Raw genomic sequence first — 13,556 nt, 5'->3', positions numbered from 1 at the left:
GTGATATGATCTCTAGTACCTCTTCCCTTTCTAAATCCAGCTTGGACATCTGGCATATATGGTAAGAGCCTTTGTTGTAGAATCTTGAGCATTACTTTACTTGCATGGGATATTAAGGCAATAGTTCGATAATGACTGCATTCCCTGGGATCCCCTTTCTTTGGAATTGGGATGTATATTGAACACTTCCAGTCTATGGACCATTGTTTTGTTTTCCATATTTCTTGACAAATTTTTGTCAACATTTGGATAGATATAATCTCAGTAGCTTGTAGTAACTCTATTGGTTTGCCATCTGTTCCTGGTGATTTGTTTCTTCCAAGTATTTTAAGAACAGCTTTCCACTCACATTCTAAAATTTCTGGTTCTTCATCATATGGTTCCTCCAGGAATGATTCTGTCATCCTTGCATCTCTTTTTATAGAGTCCTTCAGTGTATTGCTTCCATCCTTTTATTTTATCTCAGTCAGAAAGTGTGCTCCCCTGTTGATTATTCAGCATTCCTACTCTTGGTTTAAATTTCCCTTTCTCTAAATCTTTGGAATAGCGCTCTTGTTCTACCCTTTTTGTTGTCCTCTTCTATTTCTATACAATAACTATTGTAATAGTTCTTTGTCCCTATGTACTAGTCGCTGTATAGTTGCATTTAGGGTTCTAACTGTGTTTCTATCTCCCTTTGCTTTTGCTTTCCTTCTCTCTTGAACCATGTTAAGAGTTTCTTCAGTCATCCATTGAGGTCTTTCTCTTTTTAACTACAGGTATTGTCTTTTTGCATTCTTCCCTGATAATGTCTCTGACTTCAATCCATAGTTCTTCTGGTTCTCTAAACTAAGTTTAAAGCCTCAAACCTGTTCCTTATTTGATCTTTATATGCTTCTGGGATGTTATTTAAATTGTCTTTTGGCATTATGATTGCTTTATTCTTCTTTCACTTTACTCTGATTTTTGATATTACTGGTTCATGATCTGTACTGTAGTCTGCTCCTGGTCTTGTTTTCACAGAAAGTATGGAACTTCTCCATCTTCTGCTACCAAGTATATAATCAATTTGACTCCTATATTGACCATCTGGTGATGTTCACGTGTACAGTTATCTTTTTGGTTGCTCAAAAAATGTGTTTGCAAGAAACAAATTACTGGCTTCGCAGAATTCAGTAAGTCTTTCTCCTGCTTCGGTTCTATATCCTAAGCCCCATATTCCCACAATTCCTAGTTCTTCTGTGTTCCCTACTTTTGCATTCCAGTCCCCCATTATTATCATCATATCTTGTTTTGGTGTGTGATCAATTTCCTCCTATACTTCTGCATAAAATATTTCCAATTCCTCTTCTTCTGCGTTTGCTGTTGGAGTGTAGGCTTGGATGATGGTTATGTTAATAGGTTTCCCATTTAATCTCATTGATAACTCACTCAGACCTTGCATTACAGCTCCTAATTGCTTTTGCTACATCACTTCTCACTATTAAAGCAACCCTGTTTCTTCTTAATTTCTCATTTCCTGCATAAAATATTTTGTAGTTGCCTGACTGAAAATGTCCCATTCCTGCCCATTTTAATTCTCTATAGCATGGATTAATTATGCACTGGCTCAAGGTGAACAACAGATACCCAGTATAGTGCAGATGGCATTGGAAGGTCATGCATTAGTTCACTCCTGATCAGCCAGCCCACAGATTTGCTTCTACTTAACAAAGTGTTCTGTGCAAGGATTTGCAGAATTATGCAAGCATATGAATATGGAAAAATGGAAATAAAACATTCAAAAGTATTTCACTTCTATTGCAACCATGGTTGCATGTATCCTAATTTGCATTATTACAGCCAAAACCCAGACCTCCTAACTTGTTAAATATTTTGACCCACATAATTATCCTTAAATTTGGGGCTATCCCCACAGCCCCAAAGAGGACATTACCTGTGGAGGTCCCGTGAGAAGTAGGCGTCGTGGATAGAAGTTCCTGCTGCTGCTGGTTTCTCCATGATTACTGTAATCTGCATGATGTTGCCGAGCTGCTGTCCACTGTCTGTAGTACAAAGACTGCTCCTCAGTGGTCATGTCCTTGTGCAGCAAAGGCCGCAGAGAGCTCACCCAAGAAACATCAGCATGAGGCAAGAGAGATGAAGAGAAGGGATGTTGCCCACTTTTCTGTGAGCCAAGGAGGCAGTAGGCAGCTTTAGATAAGATCACAGTCCGGGGTAAGGACACCTGCAAAGCCTTGAATTCTTTCATAGACTGGCTAGGCCACCGGAATGACTGGCTGACAGAAGAGGATGCTGCTGACAATTTAGAAGTGGTACTGCTTGCTACCTGGTTGCCTAGAGAGTCACATTCTTGTTTCAAGGTCTCCCCAGCAGCAAACCCTTCATCACTATTGGTCACCTTCTGGAAGTTCAGGGATCCTGGTGGCTTCTGAGACTTGTCTGTGGCACTGGAGGAGCTCACACCATTTTCTGCTATAGAACCTAAAAGCAAGCAAGCAGAAAAATATTCATTTAATGCTATTATTCAGTTCATGGACAGCACAAAAAGGGAGGAGATGACAAGGTTAATGAGTAAATAGAGAGCCAGCCAGATCTTCTGCTGCTACAAATCTGAGATGTCTCATTTAAAAGTTTAATTACTAGCAAAGCAATCCTAACTACACAAAACCAATGTAACTAAGACCAGCATAAGTTAACCCTATTCCAAACTCCATTCAGGAGTGGCTACTGCCAGCTAAGCTGGCAGGTGAGTATGGACCTGAGGTTTGAGGCTCGGGCCCTAAGCCACATGACCAAGCTTAATAGGGTTTGGAATACATGTCAGTCTCTCCTTGCCCCATCCCGCCACCACCATCCTGAATGCCCCTTTTTTGGGACTCATGCTGGTGTAAATTATGTTGGTTGAGCCCCAGCTGAGTGACTTAGGCCAGCTGAGCCCCAGCTGAGTCCTGCCTCAGCGACAGCCCAAGACCCACCAAATCCAAACTCTTTCATCCTGTGGATCATGAGTGGATTGCACTGTAGCTGAAATGTTAACAGCTGCAGCTGTCCCTATCACTGTACATTCTTGTCTGTTACACTGTATAAAAGAAGCAGCTATATATTCCTGCCTGTCATGCAGTTTTCATAAGGCATGGAGCCCTGCCATAAGCAACAATACACAGAGTCTAGGACACAGATGGGAAACCTTTTTGGCCACCCATGTGTAAATCAGGACCATTCATCTGTCAATCATCTGATTTTATAATGGATCCAAGTGACTGAAACCTGTCAAAGTTGGCCCACAGGGGAAGAGGGCTTGCTCAGTCCTATGCATACCACTTCCCTGTTTGTCAGGAGTTTGGGAAATGGTGCACAACGGACAAAGCCCCTTTTGGCCAAGCCCCACCCTTACCTGTCCCACACCTGATGTCATATATGACAGGTCTCTGCTCCTGTGACTTTAACAGAAGCCAAACAGAAAAAAGTCAAGTGAGTGAAGCTTGTCTTAGCAGGGAGATAGTGATATTTTTTTAAGTGTTGCTGGCTTACTGCCTTCACATCAGCTGCTTCCTAGGAGCAAGGCCTAGGAAGAAGGTGAAAACCCAACAGCAACAGATCTTTGAAAGCCATGGGTCAGAAAGCCAAGGAAGCAGAGGTTTCCAGGTCCAAACCTGGGAAGGTTCTTTTGCCTTTAATGACCAGTTTACTCCCAATCCTTTAACAATTGTTATTATGAGGAAGTGACAGATCATGTGCTCTCTCTCAACCACATCCATATCCAGTTAGCACCAACCAGCTTTTGTTAAGGATTTGAAACCAGGGTTTGAAGCCCACAGTGGCCATATTTGGATATAACACCGAGCAATGGGTTTAGAGCTATGTGAACCTTCTCTCAGGCTTGCAAACTCCCCACTCCCCTCTTCTAGCATGAGGAGAAGTTCAGAGGTTTTTGTGTTCAGTTACTAAAGGTTTGTCATTTTGCCCAAATGGACAAACTGCTGTTCACTGTAGTTAGTTTAAAACAAGTCAACCTAACACCTTGGTTTCTGAAGCTGTCTTGTTTAAACTGATCATAGTTAACATTAACCACAGTTCCCAGACTGGACAAAATGACAAACTTTGGTTAACTAAAAACAGAGGCAAAAATGTCTGTACTGCCCATCTCAGACATGTGGAAGGGGGTGCAGGGAGTGCATGAGCATGGGAGGAGGCTGGACTCATTCACATAGGGCTAACTAGGGGTGGGGAACCTCCTGACCATGAACCTAATTAACCTCCCCATTTGGCAGCAAGGCCATTTTGCCCTACACCTCACATCATACATAATGTCAGTTGTCAGATGTAGGGCTTGGACAAAAGGGCTTTGCAAGCACTACCGATCAGCTGACCAGTAGCACTTAGGAAGTCTTGCATGCTGCACATATTTTTTTGCCTGCGTGGTTTGATTTCAAACTGCACAGGCAAAACAATGGCTCGCCTGATATCACTGTGCCCCACTCACCTGTCAAACTCATCCGGTAGGGGTATGAGGAGGTAAGGATCCAGTCCGCCAGCTAGACATAGTTCCTCACCCTTGTGCTAAACCATGGTTTAGTGGTATGTCCAAAATATCTGTAGCCTGCTTCTGATAACAGTTAAAGGGTGCATTAAGTCTGCATGAGTCTGCACAGAAGGGAACATCCCACCAGGTACAACTTCTGAACTATGATGGAAAAAGCCACACCAGCAGAAACTGTGGTTTCTGTGGAACTCATACAAGCACAGGGGCCCTCTTCATTCTGGACCCGAAAACCCTAAGGTGGTACAGAGGCCTAAGAGGCAATAAGGAAGGGATATGGAATTCCACAAGTTGATTTTAATTAACCAGCCTAATCTACTGTCGAAGGAGAAAAGCCAGGCAAAAACTGAGCTGAGGTCACCTGAGCTGGTATTTTTTTATTTATTACATTTATATTCTGCTTTCCTCCAAGGAGCTCAAGGCAGTGTACATGGTTCTTTTCCCCCACCCCCTCTACCATTTTATTCTCACAACAATCCTGCGAGATAGGCTAGACTGAGGGAGACAGAGTGACAGACTTAAGGTCATCCAATGTGCTTTGTGGCTCAGTGAGGATTTAAAGCTGGATCTCTCCTGCCCTAGTTCGATGCTCTAATCTCTGTACCACCCTGGCTCCACTATTTTCCCTCTGGAGAATACAAGAGACTAGCTCTCGTGAGAATGATACCAAACTTCACTTTGCCACCCAGCCTACATCTATGGCCACAGTTTCACCTTCTGAGATGCGGACATAATGCCACTGCTTCTGGGCTACAGTCCATAAAGATGTGGCATTAGGCCACACTAGAAAAAAATTATGTAAAATTGGCTTAGAAAAGAGAGCATATTTGTAAGAACATTTAAGCCTTCCACCTGCATTCAAGGCTAACTCTTACAAGTTCTGTATTCTGCATAAAAAAGCAGATGTCCATTACTAATAATATCTTGCAGTTACCCTCATACAATTGTTACAGAATAGGCAAGGGACTTACTATGTTTAGACCACCAACATGGTCACTTGCCAATCCCCAAATAAACTTTTGCATGTCTTCCTCTTCTTACATCCCTAATGTCTAATTTTGAAAGCAATCTGGATCATTTTAAAGTATGATTTTACATCACCTCCTTTCTATTGTCCCCTCTATGCCACCTTCCCCTTGTTCTTCCCATTCTATGAGATCTATGTGTCATTTCTATTTTTCTTTTCTTTTACAACAATTGAAATTGCTTCTTATATTCCTACTTGCTTAATCACTGACTATTCAGCACCTCCTGAAACTCCAATGTCTAAGACAAAGGGTATTAATTGACAAACAAGGGCAGAACCGAATAGTAAATAGACAGCCAACCTGAAGTTCCAGTCACAGCACTGCTGTTACTCTGGGGCCTCTCCATGTCAATCAGCAGCTCATCAGCATCATTCTCACCAACACTGGCCTTCTCCTGCTCCTTCTCGCTAAGGTCAAGGGCCACAATGGGCCCTCGGATTGCCTCCTTTGAAACATAGCAGCATGCCAAGCCCACTTCTTGCTCTAAGGCAGTGCGAGTTAAATAGCTCGAGTCAATCAGTCGAAGATCACAATATTTCAAGGACCTGGAAAAGCAATATATAAGGATTTGGGGGAGAAATTGCTTTTTTGCCATTAAAATGTGAATTACTTATCTGTGGTATTCCATGAAGGTATGAATTGGTAATGATTAGTTTGCCTTTAACAGAGAATGGGGCGTTGACAGGAGAGGGACAGCCACAGGGATTTCTCTGTTTACTCTGAAATATTAATCTATGATGTGCGTCCCCAGTTAATTTCTCCCCAGATTTTGGAATGTCAAATTGTCAGATCTTATTTCTAAATGGCGCCAATACATTATTAATCCATAATTCTTCCATTTTTTATTCCACACTGTTCTGCCTGCTGCACAGGCCCAGTTTGCTACTCTTTTCAATTCATGCCTTAAAAAAAAAGGTTACAAATCTGCTCCAGCTCACAAATGCTGATTATCATTTAAATCACAGTGCAAAAATGGAGTATGTGATTGCAGCAGGATCCCTTTTTGCTGTATGATTTAATCAATGCACATGCATATACTGATTAAATTACAGCACAAAAGGGAATCCTGATGTGACCATACTATCATCTCAAGATTCCTTTATGGGCTGTGACTTAAACAACGTACATATGCTCTGAAGCACATCAGTAACCTATGCAGAAAAAAAAGATGTGAACTGAAAACTGCAGCAAACGTGCTGTTTTCTCAAGTTATGCAGAAAGGCAGGTGATTGAAATGGGGGAAGGAGTGAATCCACAAAATAATGGAATGGGATCAAGAAAATCCATTCATGCTTGCTATATATGAAGTCACAAGGCAAGCACATGAGACAGACAGTCATAAAATATAATGAAGAGGATGACGTTTCACAAATAAGCCACACTTTGCTCTCTCATTTGGGAACAGAAGGGCAAAATGGAACAGAATATTCACATATGCAACAGAACCCCAAATTACACTGGAAGAAGCCAAGGAACTCCTATAAGGAGTCAAACTGTTTCCTGTTTTATTCCTGCTGTTATTTTTGTTTTAAGCTGCTATTTTTACTGCTAGTGGATATTTTAATGTAACTCATTAGCTTTTAAAACTTTTTTGCATTGTTAGTCACCTTGGAAACTTCAGCTTAGGCAGCCTAAAATTCTTTTTTAAAAAATTAAAAAATAAACCAGTATATATACTGCAGACATGACCTCCTTCCTACAGATTGAGTCTATAATTTATTTATTTATTTAATATCCCACCCTTCCTTCCATAAGAAGCCCAGGGCAGCAAACACAAACACTAAAAGCACTTTAAAACATCTTAAAAACAAAAGACTTTAAAATATATTAAAATGGAAAATATTTTAAAAAATCTTTAAAAAACAACTTTATGTCTAACACATTACGTCTAACCTAGGAAAAACTCCAGTAATTTTGGAATACCCACAAAAGCCAGGACCATCCATGTTAATGCTTCTTGGAATTCAAAAGCGTCCCATAGACTCAGGATCCCTCATCACATGGAGAAGCTATACACGTGTGTGCATGGAGCCCTCTCACATGGCGAGCAAAGCTGTGGCAAGCATGTGCATTGGCAGAGGGGTGGGACAACCTTACTCATTCTTTTAACAGATAAGTGGAGTCAAGTGAATGTCCTCAGGCCAAGGTGTAATCTCTATTTACAACAGCAGTATAGTGGAGCTTTGCTGATGTTTTGTCTCTCTTGTCCATGTCAGGCTACCAAATGTCTGTTAGATAGCCCCATTCCTTCTCTGGTCTTTCAGCTGGTACCAGACAAATCATGAGGTTGCAGAGGTTCTACTGCAGCATCTGTACCAACTAAAAAAGTTGGAGGATGATGGCACCTATAACCAACAGGATGGCTATTTAACCTTTATGGCATAGAACTGCTGGAATGTGCAAGCAAAAAAACGTTACTGAAAGGAAGACCTACATAGGAACTCCTTTGGTCAAACTGCTGATAGGGACTGGTACTCTTGCAAAAAGCCATCAGATACTTTTCATTGGACTAGTGAATGATCCATCAGAGAGTTTCTGAACCTTCTGAGGTAACTGTCATGTCTCTTGTGTCTGTAGTTCAGCTCTGTGTTGAGCAAGATGACAATGCACACCTACACAATAGTGCAATGTTTTTCTTGGGCAGCAATGGCACCTTGAACATCATCCTGTCAACTGATGTAATGTATAATGACAAGGATGTGGTGACCCACCAGTAAAATTGCTGAATTTTCTAACTATAAGTCTGATAACTACTGCAGAGGCCTGGGAGGTTAGGGGTATTTGGTCACTAACAATTCCTAAAGGCAGACCAGGGAATCTAGGTCTCAGTCCATGGAGGCCAATTATACACTGACCTACTTAAGCTGCAATTCAGTACCTGGGAATAAGTCTCATTGAGTACTTACTTCTGGGTAGACATATAAATGACTGTGCTGTTGGATGGTTATCTTCATCCCTAGATGAATTAAGATTTGTTCATATTGAGTTTAATGAGTATTGGAAGAAGCACTGACAGACATCTTAGGAAAAAAATCTGGAATAGCATATTAATATGTCATCCAGATTGGGTTAGACGTATTTTGTTCTTCGATCTCAGATGAATCTACTAGCATGTTGGTAACAGCTCCTGGGCTGAAGCCAGACTAAGTAAACAGCCTAGTACTGAATCTGAGCTTTGTTCATATACAAATAATTTTCTGAGGGCGGAACAAAGTCACAAGATCACTTCAGAAGCTTAATGCATTCTCCCTTCAAATTAAATTGGACATCTTATTCCCCTTTACAGACATCCTTAAAGACATTATCCATTACCCTGTGAAGAGGGCCCATATAAGATTGGTTTGGACTTGATAGCTATCATTCTGTTGCTTCAATGTACCATATAATTATTCTAGTATCTCTGGTACAAGATATGAACTAAGCAGATGTGTCTACCATCAGAGTTACCTTAAAGGACAGCAATTACGCCCAATTTTGTGTTTATTACATAGGAAAATTTGAGCTGCCCATTCATTTGCCCATAGGCCACTACACATGCAGAAGTGGGAGCTACAGAGTGTGCTGGCACTGCAGATGATGTATGCTTCCCTGCCTCTGAGGAATTTTTCACCTTCTGAGATCAAGACCAAGGTTGAAGGAGGGGTGACCATCAGGATGTTGCTTGTTAGGAGCCAGACGACTTACATCTGCAAAGGGAAAGAGTGCTCCACCTTCATGACTGGGATAACTAAGTTCCCACCAGGGCTTCTGAGGCAAAATTCTTCATCTGATTTGAAATGTGTTTTGATCTTTTCTCTTCTGTCTTGACTCAGCATAATGTTTTTCGCTTTTCATAGTGTCATGTCCCCTGCCTCAGGGTCCCTGGCCAGGCCTGGAGGACACCAATTCAGATGATACATCAGTTGTGTCAACTTGAGGTGAAGCCCTCAGCACCGCCTTCTATACTGCTCCAGCCTGAGGTTTTTCCATCATCCCTGGAGTCTGAAGATAATTGCTTTGCAGCCTCTCTTGCCCCACAACCTCACAAGAACATGTGACTGCAGAATAGCCTCAAAACATTGCAATTAGTTCTTCCAGAGGGGGCAGAATCACTGAAAAAGGCTGGCAGGGCTCAACCTTCAAGACTTCATGCTCTGCCTTGGCTGAGACAAAATCTTCCCCAACACAGCTAGAATGACTCACTGGGAACAGCCCAGAGTTCTGATTTCCCTGGACTGGCTGAGGTTCTGCTATTCATAGCTACTTCCCCTGTGGCCACAGCAGAACAGGATACATTGATTGAGATTGTTGGGCTTTTAAAACATAGTATAATTAGTATGCAGGATTTATCTCCTTTGTTGAAGCTTTATGTTGAATTTATGTTGATTTGGTCTTGTGATTTAAGTGTGCTTTTCTACATTTGGTATTGATGTTTTGTTACTGTGATTGTACATTGCTCTGATAGCTCTGCTGAAGGGCAGCATAAAATGCTTTTAAATAAAATAATATTGTAACTATTAAAATAAACATATTCCTTTCAATCAAGAACATTATTTTTACAACTATGTGTGCATTTTTGCCAACTATAGCTATGTATGTGTGCCTAATTGAAAATGTGTCATTTCTCATTAATAGATTTTCACTTAAAATAAGTATTTAGAAATTATGCCTATTTTTAAGAAGCTTTTGAAATAATACCTGTACTGTGGAATTTAAAGCATACCTGGGAAATGTTTCCCCTAGTGGGTCCTTGCCAGTTAAAACAACAATACAAGGCAGACCTTCTAAATCCTGGTAAGTGTGAGGAAACCAATCCTCCCGTTCCTTTCCTCTCCATGCCTATGAAAAAAGAACAGCAAGAAAACTTGGGATCCATTTTTCATTGTTATTTCTCATACATGCTTTGTACTAAACACAGTCATTGCACAGGTATCCAAATTAAGTCATTCTCTGAGGCTAGCAGGATGCTGATGGCTTTGTTGCATCTCTCTCCCCCCCCCCCCTCTCTCTCACACACACACACACTTTATTTCCATCTCCTGCATTCCAATGGACAGTGTATTGTTCTTTTGTATGGAAAGACTATAGACTGGCTGGCTGGCCTTATCCCTCAGCCACACTTAAAAAACTCATGACATGGAGAAGTAAAAGTGATCTATGAAATGGATAGGTGAGGAATAAAATGTTGTTACCAGCCTGAGATAGGGAAACCAATACAATAAAAAAAATGTCAATAAGGAAATGAAGTAAACATTTAAATCCTTTATAATGTTGGAGGTGTAACAACCCCTAACATTGCAGAGATTAAGTACAGGAAGATGAGGAGAGCCTCCACACCACCAATTTAAATATTGCATAAGAAGGAATGGTGAGTATGTGTGAGGGTCAAATAGCCAAAGCCAGGGTTAATGGTTTCAACATAGACTGTAATCTTAAACAATTTTACTAGGGAGTAAGTCCCATTAAAGACAGTGTGACTCACTTTTGAACAAACATGTACTGTGCTGTTATTCACTGAAAATTTTTAAAAACTAGTTTTCACACTGACTTGATTATCTAACCTAATCTGTTCTGCAGTGCAGTTGAAAACGAATGTAAACAGGTAATCATTACAGAGTTCGGAACAAAGATCGATACCAGTGGAGACTCGTGAATAAATAGAAATTATAACATTAATAATTAACTGCAAAGAAAAAAAATTGGAAATCAGAAAAGGAAAAGATATTAGAGGAAAAAGGAATCAGATTGTTCATCACCACCAGAGGCCACACTTAAAAATGAAACATAAAAAAAGGAGAGAATTCCATCCCTAGTGGAATACAGTGGAGGCTCACTATAACACATCTCACTGTACCATGGATTCAGATATAACTGTGTCCCTTGAGAAAAATACTGTATACCCTATTTTTATGTTTGTTATACCTCATTTTTTTTGTCCTCTGTGCTCTTTGTTCTTGGTGAGTTCTCAATTTGTTTTTTAGTCTTTTTTCCTCTAAGCGGTCTTTTTTAAAACCTCTTTTCTGATGTCCCTCTCCCTTTTCCTTCCTGGCATTTCCCCCCCTAAAGTTTGCTTATCTTTTGAGCTTTCTCCAAGTTCTTTCATTACTGTCTGTGGAGATTTATTTGCGTTAACTTGTTTTTCCCGTTACCTTTCTTGCTTCTCCCTTCCTGTATTCCTCAGCCACACTGCCTTTTTTTCACCTCTCTTGGAACCAGTAGTATTTACTGGCTTTAACTCTTTCAGTGCAGTTTTCATTATAACGCAGAAGCACTATAACGTGGGTGCATCCTTTGTCCCCTGACTCCTGCATTATAGTGAGCTTTCACTGTATGGCATTTTTTCTCTATTTTTATTCCACAAGTAACATTCACAAGTGAAAAATTTCAAACTACAAATTATTCTCAACTTTTAATGGTGAAAAATCTCTTGCTTTATTGAATTAAAATTACTGAGGAAAAGCCCAAAGGAGCAGCCAAGGGTAAAATCAGATATGACTTTTGTCACACAGTTTCAGCATTGCATACATCAGCTTCTACCAATTTGGTGTCCTCCAAATGTTTTGGACGACAACTCCCACCATCCTTGATTATTGGTTACACTGGCTGGGGCTGATGGGATGGGAGTTGTAGTCCAAAACAACTAGAGGGCACGAGGCTGGCAAAGCTCATTTTTTCATAGGGGCAAACCGGATTGAGATTGTGCCGGGGGGGATTTAAACCTTTGCTACTGCTGCAGTCCCAGTTGGAATCGGGAGGGGGGGCTTTGCCTGCTATTTCCTTTCCTTCCATTGTGAATAGCAGGCATTGAGGGCTAATCAGGGCCATGGCAGGGGGCAAAGGGCTAAATCCCCCATGCTACCATCATGATGTGGCTTCATCCCACACCAGCTGTTTATGAAAGCAAAATTACCTATGTGAATTAAATATATATAATTACCAAACTATTTGAATTAAATATATAGTAAGGTCACTAGGAAGATACAATATAATACATATAGCAAAGGAAACCAGTAAACTGAAAATTCCTCTGTAGTCCTACTGTTTCACAAAAACCTTATTAGGAGGAAAATTGGGGTTTTTCTTATATTAACTTAACTGAAGATTAATCTGGAAAGAAATCAAAGCAGTCAGTTTAATACAAATCATACAGTACTACCTTGGACATTGGAGGATTACGGTGCTGACCTCTCCAAGACACTGAATTCCAGCAATTACTGATTAAGACTATTTGTCTTAAATGGTATCAATGTATCAATGAAGGGGACCAACCATGATCTCTTAAAGACAAACAACTAATAACTGTATCAATTATATTTGACATCCTGACCACTGGCCAAAATCCTATCTTTTAAATATTTGCAATATTGTGTTTTCCCCCTATGTTTTCCATATTTAAGAAACCAAATGTTTGGTTCTAGATTGTTTTAATCCGGAAATTTAGAACATTCATTCTTGCAGTAAAAAAGTAAACAAAACTTGCCTATTTTCAAATGATGTAGAAGACTGCTTTAAATACATTGCACTGCAAATAAGGAAAGTTGTATTGCTACTCCTCACTTCACATCTAGTAAGCTACTCACAATTGTAATTAAGACAGCAATCCTAAACACACTTACTCAGGAGTAAGCCCCATTACAGATGAAATTTACTTCTGGGTAACACACATAGGATTGTAATTAAGTGTGTCTGTTATAAGAGTTATCCAATTGCAGGGCTATGGTAATTTTAAAAACTCTATGTCAAGGGAAAGTTTCTGAATGACAGAGTAGTGACATGATCTATATGCCTTTCCTCCTATCCTGCATGCTTGCAGTATATGTAGGTCTGGAATTGTACAGTATTTTGAAGGAAGGAAGAAGAAAAGACTGTAGTGAAGGATTGGAGGAGGGGCACTCAGTGCTAATCTTCCTTGCTTATAATTCAGTGATGGGGAACCTCAAGCCAAGGAACCAAATGCAACCCACCTGGCCTTTCTATCTGGCCTTCAGGACTCTCCCCAGGCCACACTCTCTCCTGAGCCACATCCC

At 40.5% G+C, this 13,556-nt stretch overlaps 2 protein-coding genes across 13 annotated transcripts in view; one reads left to right on the top strand and one right to left on the bottom strand.

The window, feature by feature from the left end:
* ESCO1 (establishment of sister chromatid cohesion N-acetyltransferase 1) overlaps positions 1-9,939 on the top strand; it is an 88,732-nt gene extending 78,793 nt beyond the window's left edge. Inside the window, exon 11 of the mRNA XM_061596685.1 lies at positions 9,387-9,939. Within this exon, the coding sequence (XP_061452669.1) occupies positions 9,387-9,444 (58 nt within the window). The 3' untranslated portion in view covers positions 9,445-9,939. The remainder of the gene's footprint in view (positions 1-9,386) is intronic.
* GREB1L (GREB1 like retinoic acid receptor coactivator) overlaps positions 1-13,556 on the bottom strand; it is a 300,655-nt gene that overhangs the window by 25,304 nt on the left and 261,795 nt on the right. For all 12 annotated transcript variants that reach the window (XM_061596502.1, XM_061596493.1, XM_061596580.1 and 9 more), the window contains 3 exons: positions 10,253-10,368; positions 5,851-6,095; positions 1,916-2,463 (listed from right to left, as the gene is read on the bottom strand). In XM_061596502.1, the coding sequence (XP_061452486.1) occupies positions 1,916-2,463; positions 5,851-6,095; positions 10,253-10,368 (909 nt within the window). The remainder of the gene's footprint in view (positions 1-1,915; positions 2,464-5,850; positions 6,096-10,252; positions 10,369-13,556) is intronic.

This window comes from Rhineura floridana, chromosome 1 (genome assembly GCF_030035675.1).
Source record: "Rhineura floridana isolate rRhiFlo1 chromosome 1, rRhiFlo1.hap2, whole genome shotgun sequence".
In the NCBI taxonomy this organism is placed as follows: Eukaryota; Metazoa; Chordata; class Lepidosauria; order Squamata; family Rhineuridae; genus Rhineura; species Rhineura floridana.
This window is presented reverse-complemented; position numbering and strand designations above follow the sequence as displayed.